The sequence below is a fragment of the Equus caballus genome, chromosome 3, assembly GCF_041296265.1.
Source record: "Equus caballus isolate H_3958 breed thoroughbred chromosome 3, TB-T2T, whole genome shotgun sequence".
Taxonomy (NCBI): domain Eukaryota; kingdom Metazoa; phylum Chordata; class Mammalia; order Perissodactyla; family Equidae; genus Equus; species Equus caballus.
Genome location: NC_091686.1, coordinates 9,688,651 through 9,715,874, shown reverse-complemented (window position 1 = coordinate 9,715,874; position 27,224 = coordinate 9,688,651). Strand labels below are relative to the sequence as shown.

The 27,224-nt window shown below is 49.6% G+C and overlaps 2 protein-coding genes across 3 annotated transcripts in view; one reads left to right on the top strand and one right to left on the bottom strand.

Annotated features, from left to right (window-relative positions):
- COQ9 (coenzyme Q9) overlaps positions 1-13,035 on the bottom strand; it is a 14,043-nt gene extending 1,008 nt beyond the window's left edge. The window contains exons 1-8 of the mRNA XM_023637044.2: positions 12,891-13,035; positions 10,114-10,282; positions 8,821-8,956; positions 3,996-4,138; positions 3,638-3,722; positions 2,053-2,157; positions 649-804; positions 5-58 (exon numbers count right to left, since the gene is read on the bottom strand). Of these exons, the coding sequence (XP_023492812.2) occupies positions 5-58; positions 649-804; positions 2,053-2,157; positions 3,638-3,722; positions 3,996-4,138; positions 8,821-8,956; positions 10,114-10,282; positions 12,891-12,960 (918 nt within the window). The 5' untranslated portion in view covers positions 12,961-13,035. The remainder of the gene's footprint in view (positions 1-4; positions 59-648; positions 805-2,052; positions 2,158-3,637; positions 3,723-3,995; positions 4,139-8,820; positions 8,957-10,113; positions 10,283-12,890) is intronic.
- On the top strand, positions 12,573-27,224 carry CIAPIN1 (cytokine induced apoptosis inhibitor 1). Of its 2 annotated transcripts, none has more exons than XM_001494174.5 (9): positions 12,573-13,115; positions 16,684-16,858; positions 17,340-17,492; positions 18,929-19,005; positions 19,935-20,103; positions 21,780-21,853; positions 22,737-22,852; positions 25,559-25,640; positions 26,152-27,224. In XM_001494174.5, the coding sequence occupies exons 2-9, from the start codon at positions 16,702-16,704 to the stop codon at positions 26,260-26,262; spliced, it is 939 nt and encodes a 312-aa protein (XP_001494224.1). In that variant the 5' UTR covers positions 12,573-13,115; positions 16,684-16,701; the 3' UTR covers positions 26,263-27,224. The 2 variants fall into 2 exon arrangements, with proteins under 2 accessions (XP_001494224.1, XP_023492814.1); XM_023637046.2 differs by having other exon boundaries at positions 13,105-13,223.

Genomic DNA, 27,224 nt, shown 5'->3' with positions numbered 1-27,224 from the left:
TCACTGTCACTGCTGCACCCATGAGTCCTTGTACCAGGGCCTCTCCAGTGGACTTTACCTAGAAGGAGTCAGAGTCAGGCTCTCTTAGGCCCCCTACACAAGTGCAAAGGAGAGACAGGTAGGACAAATCAGGAGACCTACGAGCCCCAATAGGCAGAGTCAAGAGGGCCTTGCTGGGGGCTGGCCCAGTCGCGTAGTGGTTAAGCTTGTGCACTTTGCTTTGGTGGCCCGGGGTTCGTGGGTTTGGATCCTGGGCATGGACCTACACACCACTCATCAAGCCATGCTGTGGCAGCATCCTACGTACAAAAAATAGAGGAAGACTGGCACAGGCTTAGCGACAATCTTCCTCAAGCAGAAAGAGGAGGACTGGCAACAGATGTTAGCTCAGGGCAATCTGCCTCACCAAAAAAAAAAAGAGGGCCTCGTGTACTGGAGGAAGAGCCCCTGGACAACACAACCACAAATGGGCCAAGTGTGGCTCTCAGGGAAGGGCTGGTGTGAGGAAGAGCCAGTCAGGCTCCCCGGGCAGGCCCTCAGAACTGTCAGTTGAGGTCAAGGGGAGCAAGGGAACAGACAGGTGGCCAGCTGTGGCCTGAGGAGGGCAGAGCACCTAGTGAGGCTTCCCAAACGGCGAGCCCCAACTACCTGCTTGGCAGTGTGGCCCATGTTCATTGCGTCGTTGATCCGGTTTTCCAGGAAGCGCCACGTGTCCTCGAAATCTGGGGAGGTGTCCTGCATCATCACCAGCTCCGTCGAGTTGTAGATGCCAGCCAGCACAGCTCGGCGGGCATACCAGCTCAACTGCAAGGCAGCCCACCCAGGGAGCGGGTCACCACGACTGCTGTGGGCTGGGAGAAGTCTGGGGCAGCTCCTGCCCGAACCACGGGCACTCAGGGGCTCCCTCCGGATTTCTTCTTTCCCTCACAGATACCTATGGCCCTCTGGACAACCCTACTGTTCCCAACTTGGCTGGGCATCAGAATTACCCGGGAGACTAAAATGCAATCTCCTGGGCCCAACCTCGTAGAGTTTAGAGTCAGTGGGTCTGAAGTGAGTGCCAGGAATCTGGATGTTCAATAAGCACCCCGGGCGATTCTGCTACATCCAGTCCGTTTTGGACCCGCTGGTGAAAAGCCAGTCTTAGGACATCGAGTTTCGAGGGGGCTCTGTGGTGAGCCGGGTACGACCGAACCTTGGTGTGCTCATCAGGAAAGCGAGGGCTGAGATGGGATCATGGACAGATCAGAACACATGGCCAGAGTCATGTTCAAGGCCCTCAGCAACTTCTGACTGTCCCGGCAACCAGGCCAGAGCACTAGCTCAGCTGCCTCGTGTTTTATTCCCTTAATTTCTTTGCTTTCTGATTTCGTTTTCCTGCCATCTCTGCTGGTGGTATGTTCCCACAAAGCAAAGTTTATTACAGCACTTTGTTAGAATGGTGGTGGGAGGACCTCGTTGCCTCCCATCCTGGATCCCACAAAGTACCAGCACATATTAATGTCTTTTATGAAGGTATGCTGTTTAAAACAATTTCCTAACAGAAAAATAACAGCATTAACAAGTCCGATTCTTTCGTAGCGCCTGTTTAAAGGCTTACTGATCTCAGCAAATTAGGCCGAGATGGGCCGGGCGAGGGAGTTTCTTTTTAAGGCAATGGGTGTCTCGGCAGCATTCTTTTTTTTTTAAATCAGTCTCATGGAAGACACACATTGAGAAACTCTGCTGCAGAATCTACCCCTTAGGAGACAGGGGAAATGACTCTGAAACGGCAGCCCCATCACCAGGCCCTCTGACACCCTGTCACCACTGTAGGTCAAAAGGAATGATCGCTGTTCTGCAGCTAGAGTGCTGACCTAAGGGAAGCAGACCTAGGCCCCACCGTGGCTCGACGGGGGGCTCTCCTCGTACCTTAGCCTCTCCTGACCAAGATGGGAATGACACTGCAGGCCCCCTGCGGGGATCTGTGATCAAAGAAATTTCACTAACTCTGTGAAGAAACGTTTAGCCCAAGCCTTTCTCAGTATCCCGTGGGCCTGCAGAAGCACTCACGTCAGTGGACTGGTCCCCAGCATAATGCCACATGTCGTCCACCATGCTGGTGAGCAGGTTCAGGCTGGGCAGGATGTTGTGAGGGAGCATGAGGATGCCGAGGGCCTGAGGAGAGAATGACAGAGGACTAGGTACTGTGCACAGGTCACAACAGCACAGAGATGGCTGGTGCCCCACCTCTCCAGGGAGGGAGGTAAGGGGCCTGCCCAGCTCTGACACCCCACCTCCACTCGCTGATGTGAGCTCCTGGCAGCTAAGAGCCATAATACAGCTGACGGAGCCAGGGGCAGAGCTCCCCAGCTGCCCCAATCAGATTCTCAATCCTTCGCATGTGGATTTGGGATGCAGACGGCTGGAGGGTCTGCCTGGTCTCTGAGCACGGAGAGCAAGGGTGGGGGAGGGCACTGCATTCTGTAACATGGAGGAAGCAGCAGACGTAGGAGGGGAGTCTGGGGATGGTCTCTAAATCCAAATTCTAGGCACTCCCAGGGCCCAGGAGCATTCCTACCCTTGATGCCCCCCTGCAGCCTCACAGTAAATTCCTCCCTGATTTTTTGCTTAACTCGAGTTGATTTCTGTTACCTGAAACCAAAAATCCTTCAAGTAATACAAGCGATGGCACAACCCAGAGACGCCTCCATTAGCAGACACCATCCACCCCAGACAGTACGAGTCTTGCCACTCCACCATCTCTAACACCCAGTGGCTGTGGCCTGTGGGAGCCGGCCAGAGAGGTCCCAGATTGGCTGGGAAGGTTCTCTTAGCAAGCAGCCCAGAAGGAAGCATGCTGAACGAGGCAGCCGAGGCCCAATACATGCACTGCCACTGCATTAACTGTGAGCCGGGCCGAGTCAGGCCGGAGGCCTGAAACCAAGTGCGGCAAGCACAGGCAGGGGACGGGACTCAACTCTCGGCTGTACTCCCTTCACACCCCGCCTGGGGTGAGGCGCACGGCAGGTGTTCCAATGTCTGTCGACTGACTCACTGAAATTGCCTGCTCAGCCATCGCCCAGCTGGGCGGGGACACCAGATGGTCCCACTCCTCTCTTCTCTGATGCGCTTTGACTGTACTTTCTTAACTGAGAGAACGGGCCACACTGTGACATGCTTTGAAACAGGAGAAAGGAAGCTTCAGAAAAGGGGGGAAAAAGCCCTTGGAATGAATACCCCAATTCTCGAGCATCACACTGACAATGTGAAAAGAAGTCCCGGTCCTCCGAGATCTAGAACACGACAGGCCTGGTAAGGGACGACGGCCAATAAAACCGTCTGACTCTTCTAATCTGCTTCACGGATCCCTCCTCACCGAATACCTGCTGGCACGCTCAGGCCACTAAGAGCTCCCCCAGGAGGTGACCCGGTGCCCCGGCCACTCCCACTTCCAGGAACCGAGACAGACGGCTCAGTTACTCTCTCTGGCACTCTCAGATTTGAAGCTAGCCCTGCCCAGTACACTGAGCACCCCTGCGACGTGGAAATCAACAAGCTAACTTCTGAGCCGTGTGCAAGGCCCTCTGAGGGAAAGGTGACGAAAATCAGAAACACGACGACGCTGTTGCCCTGGGCCTGGATCTGGACTCTGTACCCGGGGCCAGTGCTCGATGTACGGGATCAGCATTCTCAGTCTGGTTTCCACCGCGTGCCTCAGGAGCTGGTCTGTCTTCCTCTTCCTGGAAGAGGGAAAAGAAAACAGTGTCGCTGGGTCAAAAGCATGGGCTCGGTGCTACCTGTTCCCTCAGCGGGGAGGAGGTCCGCAGTTCCTGACGCTGGCCTGACCACAGCTGTGCGACACAGGCGGCTGCGTTTTGGTCCCATAGGAGCAGGAGGGCTGCTCAGTGCTACCCTCTTTGGCTCTGCTTGGATTGGCCTCCTGGGGACGGCTGTGGGGTCTGAGTCCCTGGATCCTTAGCCGCCACCCCGAGCAACACTGCCATGGGACTTACTCTGCCTGGCCCAGCTGTACCAGCTTCTGCTCCTCTTCCAGCACACGGGTGAGCCGAGCGTTGCACTGGGTCACAAAATGCAGTATCAGCTCACTGCCATCACTCCCAAACATGTTGGCCGCCGCACTGGAGAGACCCAGAGACTGCGAAAGGGGAGAGGGACACAGAAGAGTGGTGGGCAAGAGCAGCGGACACCGGCTGTCTGCTCAGCGTGAGTGCTCCTCTAGGAACAGGAGCCTGGTTTTCAGCGGACACCCCCACTCTTCCTCCTGGGTCCGTGTGACCTGGGTGAAGCTGCGCACCAGGCCCTCCACACTCCATCAAGCCCCTTGGTGTGTTGCAAAGCACAGACCCAGACATGGATAATGAGTTCATGGCGACTAGCTAAGGGATGTGCATGTGACCAAATAAATCCAGGCCCTAAGAGGCCGCCTCAGGACCTTTGCTAATACTGATGGGAAAGAGGTGCTCTCTTTCCACTGGGGCTGCTGAGCCCTCCTTAGTCCTGCATGGGAAGCCCCTGCTGGGAATGAAGCTCACAGAGCAGAAGGCAGAGCAGATACGTCGGAGAAAGGGCTCCCGGCAGCACAATCTAATGCGGGGCCAGGGAGGCCTCCAGACTTCTCTGTCGTTAAGTGAGCCAGACACTCCCTTTCTCGCTTGAGCCAGTTAGAGGTGAGCTCTGGCACCTGTGACCTAGAGTGCTAACAACATAAAAAGAGGCTGGGCAGGAGCACTCACAGCTCTCCTCCTCACCAATTCACTTAGCCTACATCTCACAGAAGTTAGGTCTCTCAGCCATTTAAGAAAAGAAACAAAACTTTTCTTACAAAATTTTTCTTAACGAGCTGTCACGGAGTTCACAGAGCCACAAAGATCCTCTGCTATTCCTGATATAGGGCAATCACTGAGCAACTACTGGTGGCAGAACCCTGAGAGCAGCAGGGACAGAGGGCAGAAAAGGAACAGAAGAAACATCAACTCTCAACTCCCACCGCTGGGAGCGGGAAAGGGGCTCTTTTAGGGGAAGAACACAGCCCTCTGGAGAGCAATGAGGCACGTTCACATCCACATGGGAGTGGAGCAGCATCAGGACGAACGGTGACCGTGAGCTCACCGTGCGCCAGGCACCCTGCTAAGTGCCACACACACACCATCTCACTGCAGCCTCTCGGCACTCCAGCCGGCGGGGATTACCATCATCCACAGTTTACAGAGGCAAACGGGGGCTTACAGCCCGTAACCGCCAGGCTAGACTGCCTCCGATACACACGTCACAGGAACCTCAAAAACATCCGCGCTCTCCGGGCCAGTCGCTGAGTTACTGTCCCTCAGCTCCCAACCTGCCCTCCTTTCCTTGGCTTCGGGACGCAGGGGGGGGCTCTGCAAACCACGCTGCTGGCTCCGTGGGGGGCTCTCTGCCAACAGGGTCGCTGGAGGGAGACTGCGCGGCTGGAGGAAGGAGGGACTCGCTCCTTCCTGTTGACTTATCTGCTAGTGGTGTGTGAGCGCCAGCCCGGGGTTGCTCCTTCACCGTGGCTGCTCCTTCACCGTGGCGGCAGCTGAGCCCGGGCTGCGGTTCTCCCAACACCTGCAGGACAAGCTCCTCCTCTCCCTGCCCTCCAGCCACTCCACCACGCCTCCAGCCCCCACAGGTCGCGTGCCAGCCCCAAGGGACTCTTCCTCCAACTTAGAGACACCAGCGCCAGCGGGGCAGCACCTCCCCCTCAGAGGTCTGGGTCTCACCTCCACGGGGCCTCTCCTTCAAGCTTCCAGTTTTAGTAATTCCAACTCTGCCCTTAGCGCTGGGGATGGAGCCACTTCCTGCAATTGCTCCTTCCATATACCTTCGTGGTTTTTTTTTTTTTCCAGTTACCTAGTTACCAACCTTACACCTATTAACAATTCTTTGTATTAAATTCTCTCTGTCTGAACAACTGGTGTAGTTTCTAACTCCTGATTGGTTCTCTCCCTGAAAGACCAACTCCACTTCTTGGAATTTGTCCTGAAGAAACCAACCAGACTCAGAACTAGAGTATACAACTAGGCTTTGGGGAGAGAAAAAAAAAAAAAAAAAATTGGCAACAGTTGTTAGCTCAGGTGCCAATCTTTAAAAAAAAAAAAGAACCCAAGCAGAAATGTACTTAAATATGCTGTACAAATGGGTTTATAACACTAAAAAACTGGAAACAATCCAAATGTTTATCAATTGAGTTCAAGTAAATACAACAGGTATTATGCAGCCACTATAAACGGAGAAACGCAGAGTGAAAAAAGCCAAAGAACCATAGAATATTCAGTATAATCATATCTTTCCAAATAATCCTGCTACATTTCTGGCCTCTACTGGTTCCACAACTTTCTGCAATGATTCTTTCCCACCCTCTCCACGACCTCCCGACCCTTGTCTCCTCCCACTCTTTCCTACTTCAGGTTCACGAGACAACCACACCTACACCACAGGGAAAAGAGCCGCTATCCCTGGGAACTCCCCCAAGGTTCCGCAGCTGTCTCCTCTAACTTGGCCCCTAATCCACCTAGGGCCAGCCCTTCCGCCCGCTGTCCCGTCTCACAATCCTGGCCTCCAAGGAAACTCAAGCCTGATTTTGCCACTTTCTCTTGTATCTTCGCCCTCACCTCGCTTCTCTCCCATCAGTGTTCAAACGTGTTCAAACTCCCAGCCCACTTCCCCTGCTTGGCACACACCTCCGCAGCCAAACGCCTCTCCACTCCCTTACCCTTTACTCCCCAACCCGCTTGAGTTATTCCTGACCCGGTACTCCCCCGAGATGGCCGCTGCCACAGCAACCAACATCCAGTTGCCTAACCCGCATTCTCCCGCGCTGCCTCCAACACCAGGCTCCTCGACCTCTGTCGTCCAGGCCAGCTCGTCCTGTTCTTCCCACCCTCAAATGCCAGAGCCCTGAGGGCCCAGACTCCTGTCCTCTCACATCACACTCGTGTCACCCTAGGCAATCTCACTCACTTCTGTGGTTTAATTACCATGTACATATGTTGATAATGCCCAAACACGTACTCTAGTCCAGATACCTCCTCAAGTTTTAGACTTGCGTGCTTCAGGGGCCCCCTTGTTGACCCAAAGATCCTTTATACTCAACAAAGCTCCAGATTGTACCCATGATCCTTCCCCAAACCTGGTCCTCTTCCGGTGGCCCTAATCACAGAAAACAGCACCAGGTACCCATACATGCAAACCCGCAACTCTGGTGCCATCTCATCACTCTGTCACTATATCACCAAATCCACCCACTTGTATCCACACTCACTGCCATTGCTCCAGGCAGAAAACCCTCATCTCTCCCGCATGACTGGCAGCAGCCCGCAGTGACTGCCTCTAATCCATTTTCAGCCAGCAGCCAAAATGGTTTTAAAACGTCAAATGTAATCCTTTATCTTCAATCATTCTTAGAATAAAAGCCTAACTCCTTAACATGACCTTTATGACCTTCCCGCAGCCCGCTCAGGTCAAGCCTCCTCCCCCACCCCCTGTGTGATGGTTCTCTCTGGCTGTTCGAACATGGCAGGCTGCTCTCCATTTCTCCCTCTGGACTCGTCCACCTCCCACCCCCTCCAAAGCAGGAAAAGCCTACCCCTCCGTCAGCTCTCAGTTCCAAGCCTCCCCCGACACCTCCTCACCCTCACGCGACAGGGCCCTCCATGCTGTCTCAACAGTACCCTTCCCAACAGCACTTATGACACTGTACAAGGACGCATCCGTATGCATTTGATTAATGTCGCTAGACTGGAAGCTCAACAAGGGCAGACCTGTGTCCACCTCCACCATGATGATGCCCCTAGGACCTGCCACAGTGCCTAGTGCACACTACTTGCTCAACAAACATTTAAAGAATGAATGATTAGTAAGAGAGTTTTTTTAAAATTTGAAAGAATAGGGATTAAAATGTTGACAGTAGGATCTTTGGCGTACATAGATGACTTTTACATTCTGTTTTATATCTGTATTCTTCAAAGTTTTCACAATGAGTGCACAGTGGAGTAACACAGTATACACATTTCACTTTGACTTCTGTCACCATATGTGCTCTTGGGAGAGACTGAGTGACAACAAGAGAAATGACAGTTAAATTTAAGGACAGCAGCAAAGCTGGCCGTTGTCCCATTTCAGGAGCATGTGTCCTGCAGCAGGCTTGGGATGGGAGACCCGAGTCTGTAATTCCCTCAGTCTCAGTGCTCACAGACTCCTCGCAGGATGGTCTGGCTATGCTTGACGATTCTGCGCCACACGGCCGAAACACGAGCCTACTGCTTCATCTAAAGCAGCAGTCCATTCCAGGGCATGAGGAAATGCTGACTGTCAGCTCACTGAGAAAAACAAGGTGTGTCGGTCTCCAAAGTCGTACTTTGTTGGGAGTTTTCAAATACCATATTTCATCAATTCTAGGATGCACACGTTTTCATTTTAAGCCATTGGTGTGAATCATACAATTGATGATGTGTCTTAATTTAATAGATAGCATTTTTCATTTTTAGTGACACATAAATAACGGTGTTTCTTACAACCAGTGGCATCTTAGAGTCAATGAAATACGGTAGTTTGGATCATAGGCAATGCTTACCTAATGGGCTGCCTTTAGAACCTAACTCCCAGGAACCAACTCTATGTGATCTTTTCTATATGAAAAAATCATTTATAAATAAAGCCATTTCCACCCTATTGGGAAAAAACCACCCCAAACCCAGAAAATCCTGTAGCAGTGCGGGGCTCTGAGCTGGGCCGGAAGAAGCGGGAGGCCCTCTGCTCTGGCTGACCTTGGTCAGGCCACCCCGCCGCAGCCACACGCACCTGGGCTCCCTCGGCTATGGCCTCCGCTGTCCAGCCATGGGCAGGCACGAACTCCAGGGCTGCTGTCAGGATGCGGTGCTGCAGCTGCTCCTCACTCTCATAGTCCTCCTCCTCCTCGCCGCCCTGGTCTGTGTACCTGAGACCCGAATCCAAGAGACATGGGGACAGAGCCCAGCACACCTCATCTCGCCCCCTGCTGCCTGGCAGCAAAATGTGCCCCACCAGAGACCACCGGCTCTGTGCCTCCCTGAAGCACATGTTGGGAGGACATCTACCTTTGTGTCAGTAGCAGAGTTTCAAAGCAAACGCAGTAAAAATCACATCGTCCTTCCCCTCCCGTATAGTCACTGAGGGAGGGGAACCAGTGAGCAAGGAAGGCTCACACGACAGGAAGGCAGGTGCTCCCACGGCCCCTGGATTTCCCTGTTTATAGCCCTCAGCACACTGTTTATTTATCTGTACTTGCACCAGACTGACTGCATGAGGGCAGGGATAGTAGTCATATTACTCACGGGGCCTGGTACAAAGTAGACCCTCAGAAAATAGTTGTTAAACCGAAATGAGAAGTACTTTAATCAGGAGACCAGAAAAATGACTGGGAACACTCTAATTTCAGAGCTAAAGGAACTAACTTCTCAGTGGTAGAATTAAGAAGAAAAAATATCTGATGGAAATGTAAATTATTATTACCTTTCTGAAGGGCAATTTGGCTCACATATGTAACAAAATGTTAAATGTGCACATCCTTTGACTCAGTGCCCCTCTTGCTGAATCACACACTTTATTACACTGTCTTTCATCCTAGTGAAGAAAATCCCCATATTCATCAATAAAAGATAGGTTAAGTAAATTTTGGAACTGCCATTTGCTGGAATATTATGCAACCATTAAAATAATACAGACTGTGAAAGGACATTAAAAATGTACTGTTGAGTAAAAACACAGGTTCCAGGGCAGCATGTATAGTGTATAGTGTAATTAATCATTTACTATATACAGAGGTTTATACATGAAATATGCTTAGAGAAACATCTGAAAGGATATTCACAAAAATGTTGGCAGAGTTATTTCTGGGTTTGTGATTTCTGGTCATTTTTGCTCTGTTTTTGTGAACTACTTTTTATTGTTTAGATGTTTTAGAATGTACAAGCACCATTTTCATTAACAAAAAAAAAAAGTTCCTCTCAAAGATAGTCTTTAAAGTGATTAAAGGTGAGAAGGGGGAGAAGGAGAAGAGATACACCCAAGGATGCAGAGTGGCCAGAAATGGGGGGACTGGGGTTCGGTGCCTACCTGGGGGGTGAACGAGAAGAGTCGGGACTGGGTTCTTCTGACCCCTGTGTCTCCGAATGCTCCTGGGAAAAAGACGGGGGAGGCTGCTGCTTCTGCTCGTCTGAAGACCTTAGCTGCACAGCTGAAGCACGGAAGGCACGTGGCACCAAGGCTGGTCGGCAGGAGGACACTAGAACAGAAACCGGGCTGTCAGTCAGGGACACTCAATGGAGAAGACCTTTTGAGACCCAGAAAGATATGAAGGCTGGGGAAGAGGAAAAGCAGGACAGAGTCTACTCCAGAACCACTTATCCAAGTGTTGGGTCCCAGACGAAAATCTCAGGTAAACTGGCAACCTTGCGACAGGTTGTGGAGGCAAAAGTATGAGCTGGGAAACAGACGACCTGGCTTCTAAGCCTGTTTCTATCATTTGTTAGCTGCGTGGTAATGGGAAAACCATTTCATCTCAAAAAGTGTGATTTTAAAATGTGCAAATTAAGAGTAATAATCTCTACTTGCTCGATGGGAGCGTTGTGAGGCCCAAACAAAAAATGATAGTGACCTGTAAAATGTTAGATATTCATCTATTATGGCAAGAGCACTGGACTAGCGATGAGAAGGGCTGAGTACTGACTCCCCAGTATTCACATGGCATCTCTATCTGCTTTCTCATCTGCAATACTGCAACACCTCACTTACTTTAGGAAAGGGCTTTTGGAAAGTATAGCACTGTGTTTCCTAGCATAGGCTCGTACTACTTTTTTCTTTCCCAATATTTTATGATAAAAACTTTTAGGAGCTGGCCTGGTGGCATAGCGGTTAAGTTCACACATTCCATTTTGATGGCCCACGGTTCACAGGTTTAGATCACAAGCAAGGACCTACACACTGCTCATTAAGCCATGCTGTGGCAGGCATCCCACATACAAAATAGAGGAAGATGGGCACAGATATTAGCTCAGGGCCAATCTTCCTCACCAAAAAAAAAATTAAACACAATTTCAAACACAGAGACCAGTTGAAGGAATTGTGGCATGAACACCTGTATAACTACCCCTAGGTGCTAGATAGCCATCCCTCCTACTCTTCATTCATCGATCCATCTTATTTTTTGATGCATTTGTTGCAGACCTCCGTATTCTCCAGCTCTAAACATTTCAGCATGCATATCATTAACTAGAGTTCAGTATTTATTTACTGTTCTTTTATTGAGGTCACACCTACTTTTAATGAAAGGTATGAATCTCAAACATGCCAATTCCGAGTTGTGACAAATGTATACACTGGAATAACCTGAACCCCTATCTGGAGATTATCATCACCCCAGAAAGTTCCCTCATGTTCCTTACCAGTCATTCCCCACCAACACCGTTCCGAATTTTTCATTTTAGTTTTGTCTGTCCTGGAATTTCATCTAAATAGAATCATACAATATGGCCTTTTTGTGTAAGACTTCTTTTGCTTGGTATATTTTTGTAGATTGATTCGTATTTTTGTGTAAATCAGTAATCGTTAGTTTTTATTGTAGAGTAGTATTCCATTAAGAAACACTATTCTGGGGCTGGCAAGGTGGTGTAGTGGTTAAGTTTACACGCTCTGCTTCAGCAGCCTGGGGTTTGCTGGTTCAGATCCTGGGCACAGACCTACATACAGCTCATCAAGCTGTGCTGTGGCAGCATCCCACATGTAAAATAGAGGAAGATTGGCATAGATGTTAGCTTAGGGACAATCTTCCTCACCAAAAAAAAAGAAAGAAAGAAAGAAGGAAAGAAACACTATTCTATTGATAGACATCTGGGCTGTTTCAGTGTTGGCTATTATAAATAAAGCTGTTTTGAATACACTTGTACAAACCTTTTTGTGGATATATGCTTTCATTTCTCTGGGGTACATACCTAGGAGTGGATGTGCTGGGTCACTGGCATCACTTTTACTAAACATTTAACTTAGAGTTTTGTAAAAAACGACAAAAGGGCACTCATTTTTTTACATCTATGGACTGAGGGAACAACGATTTTAAAAGAAATACAGCACAGTATGTGTAAGAATATCAATAGTATCTGTACAGAAAAAATGGAGCAAATATTCATAAAACTATGAAAAGGGCAGGGGGGGGTCCCAAAGCAATGTTGCAGAACCACGGCGGTTCACAAGATTTCAGGTAACATGCAGAAGAACAGTTATTATTTCATTAGTTATATATTTACGTTAATGTGCCAATGCATACATTCTATTTATGGACGGTGACACTGGTTTTCTGCTTAGGGTAGTGATATAGTTTCCTCCTTTAAGTAAAAGTCTATATGTTTAAGAACTCAGATGTATAAACAAAAATACTGAAATACAGTGGCAAAGGTGGTAGGAGAATATCACAGAACTACTGAAGTGGAGGGGAAACGACTGACTTATGAAATGATGGACTGGGCGCTCGCTCTTGCTCTTCCCAGCTCGGTCCCTCCAGTGGTCCCGACCCAAAGACCGGGTCCGAGTCGGACAGTGCGGCGACCGACACGCTACGTGACCTTGCGCACTCCAACCCTCTCCAGCGCCCCGTTAACTGCATTAAATGGGAGTGGCAGGCCTGCTCCGCTGCTCATGCCCATCACGGCTCCAGACCAGCGCAGAAGCCAGCAGGCGGCCCGTTCAAGTGCGCGACGCCGGCGACTCCGCGTCCGTGCCCTTCACCTCACCTTGCTCGCTGGCCGCCACGGCGGCCTCCTCCGCCCTGCACCCAGCCCAGGTCGGCCTCGCGCCCCCTCCCCGCTCCTCCCTGCTCTCCGGCTCGGCCACCCCCTCACCCGGCAGGCACCGCAGCTGCAGGAGCCTCCAGCCCGCCCGACCGAGCGCGCCGGACACCGCCGCCGCCATCTTAGAAGCGGGCACGCCGCCGCTGGCGACGCGACGCCAGCGCGACGCTCCCACTTCCGCCCCCCTCGCGCGGCCGGAGTCTCCTCCTCTCGCGAGAGGCGCGAGGCGCGGAACCGGTGGCTGAGGACGTGCGGGGAGCGAGCGCCGGGCACCAGGTGAGCGCTGTTCTGGCGGCCCGAGAGCCCGAACTCCCTCAACGGTCCCCTCCCGGCCCACTCTCGTCCCTAAATGCTCTCATATCCTATTCCCAGCCCCGTCCATCGGTGGGTCCGCGGCATGGCCACCTCCCCGAGGACCCCGGCGAGGTTCTGCCCCGGGGGAAGCGGCGTGGGGGGCCCCGGCTCCTGGCGCCGCGCTGCTCGCCCATCGGGGCTGCGCCAGCCCTCCCGCCCCGGCCGGCCTGAACCCCCGGGCAGCGCGCCGAGCAGGAGCCGCGCTGAGCCGGGGTGCGGGAGACCTGGGTCCGAGACCCGCGTCTGCGGTAGCCGGCTGTGGGGACCTTGGGCCTCACGCCCTCTACTCAGACGTTGGGGGAGCTGCAGTTCGGTCTCGGGGGCGGGTGGGTACCTGAACCTGTAACTGAGTATTTCCCTAACTTGCCGGCTCGGAAGAACCATCTAGGATGCTTATTAATACATCGGTACCCAGATCTTTCTCCTGGAGAGTTGATTCAGTACATCTGGGTGTAGTCCTTGAATCTTATTTTAACAAACGCCCCAGGTGATTGGTAGGATCCGCATGTTTTGGAAAGGCTGGTGGCGTTCGTTCTGACGTCGAGTGCCAAGCTCTGGGTGACTCAGGGAGGTCACGGACTAGTCACTAAACAGACACGTAGATGCAGAGCGCCTCACTGCGCTGTAGATAATCAGGGAAGGCTTCATGTTACTAGGAAGAAGTAAAGGGTTTTGGGGTTACGGATTAGGGACGACAGGAGCTAAGCAAGCATGGCACTCTGTAAATTTTGTGTTTGCAGTTGGGCCCTGGTCTTTGTGTCTGTTGTGCACACCCCTTATCAACTCTCTTTTCAAAACATCTTGCTCTCCCCTGCATGAGTGTGTGGGAAGCCCTCCTAAGTCAGAGCTACTCCCCGGTGTTAAAATTTCAGATCCATAGCTCTGAATTTCGGTAAAGCGCTGCTCATCTCTCCATGAGGTTTTGTTTCTGAGTTCTGTCCACCTATCATCAGAGGAGCCTTTCCTGTGGAAATTCTAGCATTGGGTGTCTTTTCTGAAACCCTTAACTCTTGACACACACTTCATTGCCTGCAGACAAAGTCTTCCATTTCTTTTCCTTTGAATTTTCTGTTTCCTTTCTGATTGTCACCTTTTTTCTCTGTATGTGTGTGTGTGTGCGTGCGCTTGGCGCGTACATGCCTGTGCATGTAGGTGCACGAGCTTCAGTCAGTTCGTTTTAATTAAAATTTTCCTTTCTGATAACTGTCAGTATTTTCAGAATTTTTTATGTGCCTGACTTAAAAGGATTTGATCCTTGGTTTGAACTGATATCGGAACTTCAACCCTGTTTTTTTCTTTTGGCCCTCTTCGTCTTTAAGAGGAGCCAGATGCCTCAAGATTTGTTTGGTGGGTGCCTTCAAACAAGTGCATCTCCAGAAGTTGTTCTCTCACTCTGCTTTCACTGCCTGCCAGTAATTGTTCAGAAGAGCTGTGGGCGTGTGCGGCTGTCAGCATGGGGGGGGCTGAACAAGCAGGTTCAGTGACATGACAGTGACTTCTTCACTCCACCTCCTTTAAGTTGTGAAACTGGGCTCTGAGTCATACTTCTAAATATGTTGACTGAGATGCTGGACTGAGAGGTTGATGACTGACCCGTGGTCATGTAGCTCATAAGTAGAAGATCCAGGGGTGGACGGAAGCCCAGTCCCTCTGCGTTCAGATCCTGTGCTCTGTGAAACTCGGCCCCCACAGAGGTTGCTGAAGAAGCCTAGGCATCTGGCTCTGTGTTTTTCTCTAGCTAATAAGTAACCTTGGGCCCCTCGTTCATGAGGGTTTCCTGTGAGGATAGTGCAAGGTTGTAGTGGTCACTGGTGGACGGGGAGCTTGTCATCTCTTTCTGTTGTCCCAAGGGAGAACCTGTTCCAACATTGTTCTAGAAACAGGTCATTTATTTCTTATAACTTAATGCCCAGCAATCCATATTTCTGTCTTCCCTGGCTGGTTCGTAAATGGGAAATTGACCCCAAGTTGCTTACCTTAAAGTGCAAGGGTTCTTCTTCCACATCATGTGACAGTTAAAAGCATAAAAGTTTCAGTTCTTGATGGTGTGCTTTTTAGGGATTTAAAAACCACAATTCAATGACTAAGGCATCCTGCTTGTGTGATAACACTTGGCATCCTTTTACTGCGGCTTGCAGTCAGGTCAGAATACTGAAGAGTGAGCATCCACATGGAAAGAACCAGATGAAAGGCTTGACAGAGTGAAAATGTACAGGTTTTCATAGAAGATGGGGGGATTCAGTTTGGAGAGGGGGGAGATACAGGTGGAGCCAGATTATGGAGGACCTGAACCCAGAACACTAGATTTGTCTAGAACACTAGGTAGATGCTCTAGAAAGGAAAACCTTTAGTAACTCCTTTAGGAAATGAGCAAGAAGATAAGGTATTATAGTATTTAAGGATAACTGGCTAATGGGGCATGGTTTGTAGGCAGAGGAGCACGTCATTTGAAGTGAACATTTTTAAAGAAGGAACGTGGTCTAAAGTCAGCCCCAGAGTGTCTGTGGTGGCGGCGTTGTCACTGAGTTGGGCCCTCTGCGGAAGACAGAGGTGTTCAGTGTGAGCCTGATCCCTGCTTGGCCCTCTCCCACAGCTTGTCTTTACGGCACTTGTTAAATGGGAAACTCGGCAGCCTTAATGTTTGAGAGAGAAAGGAGGAACTGAGCAGAGCAGTTTCATTGTGAGCACTTCTAGCCTCAGCTGAGTATCAAGTGGAAGAGAAAGGGGATCCTTGGGGGAAATTTCCGTAGGTTAAGAGCCCGAGCTTTGCAGTCCTATGGGTGTAAATTCGAATCTCAGCTCTTACTTTATCCACACAACACTTACTGGTTGAACTGGGCAAATTCAGTTTCCTGGGTGTAAAATGGGGATAATATTTAGTTTGAGGTTGTTCTGAGCTTCAGTTGAAATCATGGATGTAAAGTGCTTTGAATAGTCTGGCTAGTGTTAAACATTAAAGAACGACATAGTGGATACTGTTGATCACGGGAAATTCAGTGGAATTGAATTTTCATGTTTTAATGAAAGGGAAAATATCATATCCAATTTGCTAAATTTAAATATGTTGTCTCTTTTTAAAAAAAACATTAAGCATGTGGTTGGGTTGTGTCTGCCAATTTATTTGCCTTCCTTGCTGAGTCATACTTCTGCCTAATGAATGTCCTGTGTCTTTTATATTCTGGCCAAGCTGAGTTGTCACAAATCAAAGAGGAAATAATCCTTCTGTCTTCAGCCTCTTTACTTGACTGCTAGTCAGGATTCTCACCAAGGAGCCACCTGCGTGGTTTGGGAACGTTGCGGTTATGAAACCTAGAGGGAATGGGTTCATTTCCTCAGACTCTAGTATTGACAGTAAGGTTTGCTAATGTGGTCAGCATTCCCTGGGAGGTCAGAATTAGGTTGTGATCTAAGCTCGTCTGCTGGTACTCCGGGGAGGAAATTGCACTTTGTCCCTGCTCAGTCTTGACTCTCCCATGGCCCACGGTTTTAGGTCTGCAGTGCTGCAGGAATGGCAGACTTTGGGATCTCAGTGGGCCAGTTCGTGGCAGTCATCTGGGATAAGTCCTGCCCCGCGGAGGCTCTGAAAGACCTGGTGGATAAGCTTCAGGCGTTGACTGGCGATGAGGGCCACGTGTCTATGGAAAACATCAACCAGCTGTTGCAGTGTAAGTGCCCACCCAGGTCTTCTCTCCAGGCTGGGGTGAGGGGGTGATGGGAACGCTGCACTTCTATGCTTCCTCGATAGCTGAGTTTCTGCTTGCCGTGGCCCGTGATAGGAGTGGGCGGTCCCCGTGTTGTTTTTTACTTGAGATATAGTGGATTTAGGAGTGTAGTTGATGATTTGTGCAGGTATGTTATTTTCCTTAGATATTCTGCACTTTTCAAAAGGCTTATTCTTCAGCTTCCTTTTTTACTTCTTTCCCTGAACATGTAAAAGGATATGAAGTTAGTTAAAGGCTGAGGGAGAGCAGGGCAGCAGTGGCGGTGCCGCTCTTGCTAGTAATGGTGGGATAACAGCGTTTGCTGTACAGGTGGGCGTTTGTTCTCCCAGGGCCAGGCCCGGAGCCTTTGTGGGGGCTTGGGAGGGAGCGGGAGATTGCTTCTGGGGCCCAGGGGATTGCTGACTTGAATCTTCCTTCTTTGCAGCTGCCCACAAAGAGTCGAGCTTTGACATCGTTTTGTCGGGGGTAATTCCTGGAAGCAGCATTGTGCACAGCGCTGAGATTTTGGCTGAGGTGGCCCGGATCCTTCGGCCCGGGGGATGTCTTTTTCTGAAAGAGCCAGTAGAGACAGCTGTGGGTAAGGAAGTCTTCATTTGGAAGACTGGAGTGTAACAGGGTTGAATCTTAGGGGTGTTTGCTGCCTCTCTCTGAGCAGGAGTCGTCATTTAGAGATCACTGTTCATATAGCCCAGCCGTCTCCTTAGGGATGAATTATTGTAAGAGTCTGAAGCAACACATCTGAACAAATTGTGATCTTTGACCCATTAGGTGGTATAGTAGAAGGGAACTGCCCATCTGAAAATGGCTGGATCCTTCAACAGGTGAATGGTTAAACTTTGGTACGTCCATCCCATGGAAAAGTGTGCAGCAATAAAAAGAAACAAACTATTGATACGTGCAGTAACTCGGATGAATCTCAAGGGAATCATGCTGAGTGAAAAAATCCAGTCTCAAAAGGTTACATGCTACATGATTCTGTTCATAGAACATTCTAGAAGTAAAGTTATAACGAGGGGGAACAGATTGGTGGTTACAGGCACTTAGGAATAGGAGGGAGGGGGTGTATGAGGCTGTGAAGGATTCCTTGTGGCGATGGAACATTCTGTGTCTTGAGTGTGGTAGTGGTTACATGAATCTACATGTGTGATAACATTGCATAGAACTGCACACACACGTGTGTGTAAAGCTGGTGAGATGTGGGTGAGCTCTGTGGACTGCCAGTGACAGTTTCCCGGCTTCATGCTGTACTGTAGTTGTGTAAGATATTGCCATGGGGAGACGAGGTGAAGGGTCCCGGAGACCTCCCTGAACTTGTTTTTTAAACTTCCTGTGCATCTATAGTTAATGCAAAGTAAAAAACTTAAAAATAATAACTGGAAGTCTGGGAGTGATGAGGTTACTGTTGATTCATGTGAAACTAATGGTTGAATCCAAGGGATAGAAACTTCTCTTTTTTGCTCGGTGGTGAAGCTGTCAGAGTCATTCAATTCTGAATTTTTAGCAGTTTTTACTAGACTTTCCATCAAAATGTGATCACTTGTTTCATCATAAGATAGTAGAAGTGAAAGTATTTTGAAATGTATAAAGGTAGTTTACGTGGAACTACAAACTTGTGACGTATGCAGCAGATCAGCCTTCTTTGCTGGAGTTAACCCTTGGGTTGCTAAGCGCAGTGTCTCTTGTCGAATTATATGGAGAGTGCACCTATGAGCCCTACAGTTCCTCAGCCCCTTTCTCAGTCATTGTCCAACATCCCCTGGAAGGTCAGGTATTTCCGAGAAGCAGAAGATATAATAATAATGGAATTCTTATCTAACGCTTGAGAACATGGGTAGGTGCACTGTGAACAACCAAAAGGATTTTTAAAATTAAAACACTGTCACTAAAATATATATATGTTGAACAGAATAGGTTGTTATTGTTTTAATGCCTGCCGACCCAGACAGGATGGAGCCTTTGTTATTTTTCCTGCTTTGACCTGTAAAGCTGTTAACAGGGTTTTCCTCCTGGCAGTTAACAACAGCAAGGTGAGGACGGCATCCAAGCTGTGCTCGGCCCTGACTCTGTCTGGTCTGGTGGAAGTAAAAGAGGTATGTTGGTAGACAGCCTTTCCCGGGAATTTAAACCTTGGGTGGCTAAAGCCAGTGTCTCTTTGTCAGACGATACAGAGAGAATCGGGGGAAGTAACAGCCTTGAAGGCGAGGGGATCAGTGTGGCTTAGGCTAGGAAACAAGTTGAGAAGTGCTTGCCTCAAAGGACAAACATCTGGGAATAAATCTCCTTTGAAGAGAGTGAGCTTGTACCCATGTGGGTTGGGGCACATTCTGGTCTCAAAACTGGTTTAGTGGTGGTGACTGCTGTGTCAGTAAGGTCACGTGCATGTATTGTTCCGTCACTAGCTCTTTAGGTATCTAGACATTCACCACCTCAGCGTACTTCCCCTTGTTCTTGTTAATACTGAACGCTGTCCGGTGCTTAGATGGGCTGTGATTTATTTAACCATCCTATAATTGTTGGACACAGAAGTAGCACCCCGATCCTTTTTTCTACCTGTACTGTCTGCTCCTTCTTCCCAAGGAACAGAGAAAGCATTTCCCTCCCCCATGGTTCTTTTTCCTTCTGTTTGGTTACTGCTGTCTTCATTGTGGGCATGCTTCCCCACTGTAGGCTTCGACCCGCTTCTGTGGGACCATTTCTGATTCATCTTTACAGTCATAGTCATTGCAGCCCCACAGTGACTAGCACAGCGCTACACCTAATAGATCGATATTTGATAAGTACTTTAAACCTTTCCAGAGGGTAGGCTTAAAGGAAACGCGCTGACAAAAGTTACACTCTCGGGTTCTGGGCCCCGAGAAACTGAATGTGAGGCGTGAGGTGAGGTCTGTTACGTAAGGATGTCCCGCTGTTACGTGCTTATCCACGGAAGTGAGTATCTGGCTCCTGTCTAGGTGGCCACAGCGAAACAGCATTTTGTAGCAGGAGTGTGGCGTAATCCTTTTGATGTCTTGAATTGCAGCTGCAGCGGGAGTCCTTAAGTCCTGAGGAGATGCAGTCTGTCCAGGAGCACCTGGGGTACCACAGTGACAGCTTGCTCTCTGTGCAGATCACAGGCAAAAAACCCAACTTTGAAGTGGGTTCTTCTAGTCAACTTAAGCTTTCTATTGCCAAGAAGTCTTCTCCTTCAGGTAAGGCTGGCCTAGGGACATTCTTCTGTCTGAATGGGCCTGGAAGGACGTCGTAGAAATTGAGGCAGAGATCTAAACGAGCTGGTGATATTTTTAGAGGGTTAGTCCTTCCTTAATTTCTGTCATTTCCAAATAGAAGAATGCTTAGTGTACTATTGTCCTGGACATTTTCGGATCCTAGACTGAAATAATGCATAGGTATTGTGCAGTTCAGCCGCTTCTGCACCAGAGGACACGGAGGCGGCCTGATTCTCGAGGCCTGAGTCACATAGCTTAGCTAAGGAAGTCTTTCCTGGCCCCAGAATTACAACATTTATCCTCAGAAGACCTCACAGTGGTGGGAATGGTAAATAAGAGTGCCCTGTGCCTCTCTCCTTTGTCCTTTATTTCTGTGCCAGTAAAGTCAGCTTTTCTTCTTGGAGGATCCTAAGACACTTATAAAAATATTTCTTCTGCTCAGAAAATTACGCCTCTCCCTTTGCCACCACTCTCACCCTTCCTATCACTATTTTTTAATGCCTGAGTTGGGAAGAAATGTCCCAGCTGTGAGGTATGCAGAAATTTATAGTACATTCACACTGCTCTCTTTTGACTGTTCAGCCTAAGGCTCCAAGAAACCCTTGGGAGTCCTAACCTTTGGAGTCATGGTTCTGGAATGGGTGGGGACAGCTTGGAGGAGCAGGTGGCTAGTGGAAGGTCTGAGCATCCAGTGGCGACAGTGACCACTGGGGGTGCATTTCCCCCCAAGGCCCCTTTGAGGGCCTGCCGCACTGAATCCGTGGTCTCTGTCTGGCCCTTCCTTGCTTTCTCCTGGCCTCGACAGAGAATCCGGAGGTGTGAGGTTTGTCTCCCACAGATTTGTGTTACACTCTAGCTCTGGGACCTGTTTTCTTGTGTGTAACAGGTTGACGTGAAGCTAAAGCTTTGCTCTTTATGATGGTTTTGACACACTTTCTCACTTAATCCTCACGTCTCCTGCAGTAGATATAGGGAGCACCATTCACCCCATGTTCTGCGGAGGGAATCGAAGATGAGGAGAAGAAAGCAGTATAGTGTGAAAGTTAAAGGCATGGGACAGAGCCGGCCCTGATGGCCTGGTGATTAGAGTTCATTGCGCTCCGCTTTGGCTCCCGGGTTCACATCCCGGTCCGTCAATAGCCATTCTCTGGTAGCAGCTCACGTAGAAGAACTAGAATGACGTAGAACTAGCATGTACAACCCTGTACTGGGGCTTTGGGGAGAGAAAAAAAAAAACGAGGAAGATTGGCAACAGATGTAAGCTCAGGGCAAATCTTTTCCTGCAAAAAAGCATTAGACACACTTGTATTTGTGGCTTTGTATAACTGGCCTCAGTGTCTAAACCTGTTTCCTCATCTACACAATCAGGATGATAAATGCCTCCTGAGGTTGTTAGCAGTATTAAATTAGATGATGTTATAAAATGCTTGATATGGCATCTGGTTAGAAGCGCTTAACAAAGGATGGCTTCTGTTACTCTCAGAAAGCACTTGTCCCGGGTCCTGCCTTTTATAAGTGGTAGAGCTGGGCCTCGAACCCAAGTCTTTTGACTCCCAGTCCAGCGTGTTCTCTAGAGTCTCCATAGAAGGCCCTGACTATGCTTGTCGTTTGTTTCTGCTGCGTTTGTGAGCTCTTGTTCTTTTACTGTTTGGACTCAGGGAAGCCTGCTGTGGACCCTGCAGCTGCCAAGCTCTGGACCCTCTCAGCCAACGACATGGAGGATGACAGCGTGGTGAGTCACGCTGTGGTCACTTGATTGCTTTCTTTATGTCCCGCTTCGGGTATGAGTGGTCGAGGTTTGAAGTGGCCTCTCTGGACGTCAAGTGTGAACGTCTTCAAAGCCCAGCATTGTGGCTGTGCCCGTCCCTGGCACTTGGATTCAGAAGGAAACTCCACATTACTGCTGTTTAAAATTTCTTTTTCAGCATCTCTTTTCCACACAGATTTTCTTGTTCTCACTTCATGTGATATGTTGGAGACTCTGGTAAGCATGTATAAACCTGAAAAGAGTTTGTCAGCGAAACTATTTACGTTGGCCCCTTTGTCTGGGCGAGTCACTCAGCGCGCACTGTCTTAAAAGCAAGGCTTCCCTTCTTTGGTCAGCGCTGTCTGTAATAAAGTTCTGCATTTCTATGAGCATTGAAGTTCCAGTGGTGAGCAAAACAGGTTGTGGTTCGTGCCCTCATGGACTTAGATTCATTGTCCACACGTTTATCAAATAATTACACAAAGGTATCAGTATTTACCTTTTTCTCTGGAATTAATATATAGAAAATATTTTATTCTCCTTTTCCTATGACAGCCCTTTATATGTTCAAATGAATATAACCCTTCTCTCTTTGTTCTTCCTGCGCCCTGCACACACACACGCACACACACGTATATATTCTCTACACGCTGTAAATTAGTTCCCAGTCCCTCGCAGCCTAATGTCTCTTCCTTGCACATAGGTTGGGTCCCTGCAGTGGTCAGCTTGAGCAGGGTGATCAACAAAGTGGGAGTGTGGGTGCCTTCTCTACATGCACGGTGGGCCTGCTACGGCCGCCAGTGACCTCTTCAGCTTTTCGTTAGCAGAGACCGTGACCTTGTCACTAACTGCATCAAACGCTCTCCAGGAGCTCATTGACTCGGATGACCTGCTGGACCCGGAAGATTTGAAGAAGCCGGATCCAGCTTCCCTGCGGGCTGCCTCGTGTGGGGAAGGGAAGAAGAGGACGGCCTGCAGGAACTGGTGGGTGCTGGCGAGGGCTGGGCTGCACCGCCCGCCGCGGGGAGCGTCTGATGTGCCGGGAATCGCAGGACGTTACTGCTATTAGAGCATGTTTGTTGTGAAATGTGTTGTGCGTGCAGAGCAGTATATTGTGCAGACACACTTGAAAGAATACTAAAATGAACACCCGTGTACTGATGGCCCAGGCTAAGAATCACAGACGTTGCTAGCACCTTGGAAGTCGCCTCTACGTGCTTCCCCAGCTGCATCTCCTGCCCTCCCACAATCGGTTACCAACCTCCTGAGTTTGTGCTACTCATTCCTGGCTTGTGTGATAGTTCACCACCTATTTGAATCTCCAAACAGTGTATTTAGTTGTGAAGCCCAAATGTGACTAGGCAAGGGAAGGTCGATATTCCACATCTCGGAAGGCTTCCAGGGAAAGAGAAGCTCGACGGGGTCTTCTGGCCCCACTTCTACAAGAGCCCCTTTGGGGGGTCAGTGAGAAGAGTCAGGAGTGAGTTCTGGGAAACGAAGGGCGTGCTGCACTGAGAACACCTGGCAGGGTTGGAGTGTGGCGCGGTGACTGGATGACCGATGAGTTACGGTCCGGAGGAGCGGGCTGCTCTGTGCGTTCTGCTCTCAGCTCTCCCTGGCCTGAGCTCCTCTCAGGAGCAGATGAGCCAGAGCACTTGCACTGGGTGGATGGGGTGTCCTTGGGTGGCCAGCAGGGTTTGGAGGGGAACGCTGAACGTTATCAGCACAGGGTCAAGATAAGCCGAGGACAGAATCTGGACTAGCTCGCCTGCCCGCGGGTAAAAAGGTTGCTAGGATCGCAGCAGTGGTTTGTGACGGTGGCAGCCTTCCACATGTCTGTCTCACCCCACTGCTCCAGTGTGCACTGGGCTTCTGTCCAAGCAGAGCTGGCATGGGACCCCTGCACTGCTCCCTGAGCATTCCCGTCCCTCTGTCTGATGTGGGCCTTTCTGTTTCCTGGGTCCTGTACTTCCTCTTGGTTTTTTCTTTTGGTTTGGTGGAGCAAATGCTACAGTAGATTTTACCTGTTTTTTGATTTTTTTTTTAGACTTTGTGTAGCCGAAAATGCCTTTTTTCTCTTGTAAATGATTGGTAATTTAGATACAGAAATCTGGATAGGAATAATTTTCTTACATAGTTTTGAAGACAGTCCTATCTTTCTTCCAGTGATTGTGATGAGAGATCTGAGGCCGTTCTGTTTCTTGATCTTTCTCTAGGATCTCTTTTTCCATTTTGGAAGTCTGTAGAATCTTCTTTATCCCCAGTATCATCTTGTAATCACATGTCCTGAATAGGAATCTGTTTTTACCTTTTGCAGTAGCCACTCAGTTCATCTTTCCAGCCTAGAAAGTCCTATCCGTAGTCCTGGGAAATACTCTTTTATTTTGCGTATGACTTCTGTCTTCTCTCTCTGTAACCTGTCACTCGATGTTGGGTCTCTTCGATTGTCGTGTAGTTTTCTTTTCTCTCAGCTTTTCCTTATGCCCTCCTTTCTGGGAAATTTCCGCAGGTTTATCCTCCAAAACCTGTACTGTGTCATTTGGTTTCTACTATCATGTTTTTAATTTCTAGGATTCCTTTTTTTGTTCTTGACTTTTTTTAAGACAGCGTCCTGTTTTTATTTTGTGGATGTGATCTCTTCCCTTTTCTCTTGAGGACAGTGATAGTTCTCTCGAGGATTTTTTCACCCCGCGTCGTCTCTGTTTCCTGCACGCGCTTTTTTCTTTGAGTTTACTGACTTCTCTGTGGACGCTTTCTTAAGATGCCTGGTGACTGTGGGTCGTCTTCCTGAGTAAGAGTGGAGGATGGAAAGCTCTCTTGGGAGCTCTGAGCATCCAGGTGGGACTTGTTGACTGTGCTTTAGTAAAGGGAACCTGGGTAGGCCTTTTAAGGGTCGTCCCAAAGTCCTATCCTTGGGGCTTTCCTTTTGGATTGGATACATTTCTCAGAGAAGGGGCTTCCTGGTGCTGCCCATTCCAGGCCTTTTAGGGTTTCGGGCTGAAGTGAGGGCTCATGCCCGGCGTTCCTCACTGCCGGCCTGGACTTGAGCTTCCTTCTGTCTCAGTCAGTTCTCCTCCTCTGTCTGCTGTACAGTTTCCAGCGCTGCATTGCGATAGTCCTTGTCTCTGTGGGTTTCTGTCTTAGTGCAGTTTTGGTGGGATTTTGAGGGAAAGTGAAATCAGGTGCCTGCATTCAGTCTGTCCTCTTAACCTGGGAATGCACAAGCTCGTATTTTTACATTAGTTTTATAAGGAGATGGAAAGGGTGGTAAAAAGTTAACTGGCGGGGTGCAGGCTTGCTTCATTCTCATTGTTTTTTTAAATGTGAAAGTTGCCAGCGTTTACAAATCAGGAGATTTCGAGTAAAAATCCTAATGTGTTTTTCTGTTCTTAACTTTGGAAAATATGGCAGCACTGGGTCTGCTGTCCCCCACAATGTTAATCAGCTGAGGCTGAGTAGTGGCTGCCTTTGTAGACAGGGCCTCTCCCGTGGGTCCCCCATTCTCCACCGCTCTTGCTGTCTCCCTAAACAGCCCCACGCATTTATCTTATCTGCCTGGCCCTGTAGGCGTTTGAGTTATGACACCCCAGGATAAAGAGAAGAATCTTAGAGCACATTTTGGCACTGCCAAGGATTTGGAGTTTCTGGGTGGTGGCGAATGTCACTCATCAGCTACTGATTTTCCCCCAGCACTTGTGGCCTTGCAGAAGAACTGGAAAAAGAGAAGTCAAGGGGACAGATGAGCTCCCAACCCAAGTCAGCTTGTGGAAACGTAAGTATCTGGATCATTACTGACTATTCACAGTCCCCCAGTAGTATTGGGCTTCCACTAAGCTAAGCACAGACCAGCTCCTGCTGTGAGGAGTCATTGCCCGAGTATTTTAGTAAGAGACGGACGTGTCCTGTGTCGTGTGTGGGTCCCAACGGGGAGGAGAGCTCATCTCCTGGGTCTTTAGCACTCGCCTGGCCAGAGGGGAGGCCCCTGTCTTCCTCCTTCCTAGGGGGCCTGATGTTATTCAGCCACTTGGCTGAGCTCGGCTGTGATCTGAACTGCTGAGAACAGAGAAATATGGCCTCCTAAGGAACTTTTTGAGACAATTGTTTTTCGTGAAACCAGAGATCTTAAAAACTCTTGAGTATTTGGGTTCCAATTGGACCTACAGATGCACCCAGCCATTTCCTTCAGGCCGCTGTGCCACACTATGAAATGAGGGCCCCTTCTGGCCTGTGTCTCTGGGATAAGCTGCCCTCAGCTTCCCTGTGTGGGTGTCTCTTCTCCACAGTGCTACCTGGGTGATGCTTTCCGCTGTGCCAGCTGCCCCTACCTTGGGATGCCAGCCTTCAAACCTGGAGAGAAGGTGCTCCTGAGTGATAGCAATCTCAACGATGCCTGAGAGAGACCCGACGGGACACATCTGCTCGTCCGGCTGGCTCCTGTCCCTCCAGTCCCACCACTGTGGTTCCTCCTGCATCCTCTGGATTCGCTCACTCTCTCTGAAATCCGTTTGCCAGAGGGTGCTTACAGACAGAGTGACACTGGCCGTGGGGGCAGTGGTGTGCGATGCTGCTATGTATCAGAGACAGGGTGTCACGGGGCCTGGCTACCCTGTGTGGGGGGACCTGTTTCTTCAACTAGTATTAGGGACAGAGAGCACCCTGAGGAGGCCCGTTCCCGATGTCGGATGCTGAGCACAGCGCTCTCTGAGCCCCGACACCCCTGAGCGCTGGCGCTCTGACGGGGAGCCCCACCCCGTGCCCAGCTCAGCAGTAGAGCCGCTGCCGGTCCTCCAGGCTGGTGGTTTCCTCAGTGTGCGGTTCCTGGTGCCGTGAGTCAGGCGTCTCATGACTCCTCAGGGACCAAAGGAATCATTCCTTGGTCGCTGTGATCATATGCAGTGTCCCACCCCCACCCCCTTGCACTGTGTTGTATCTGTGTCCTGTTGTCATTTCTGTTCATTTGCAGTTATTAAACTCGTGTACTTCTGCATGTCAGTTGTGAAGAGGGGATGTGTGTGTGTGTGTGACGCCGACACGGTCATCCAAGCTCAACTTGGGCCACACAACTTCTGGAGAGACTGAGTCCCACACAGATGGGGCCAGTCCTCCACTTAGGATCCGGGCCTCTCTCCATCTACCTTACAAGAGTCCGGATTGGTGAGAATTCAGAGGGAAGCAGGACAGAAATCCGAAGCAACAATAAATCTCTCCGAGCAGGAGACCCTTCCTTCTCGTTGCTGCCCACCCGCACAGACTTGGAATGGAGCTTGCCAAATAGTTGGAGAGATTGGGCTTAAGAGACCTAGATTTTTATGTTTTACCAATAAATAAAAGTGTTCACTGGTATCCGTCCTTGAAA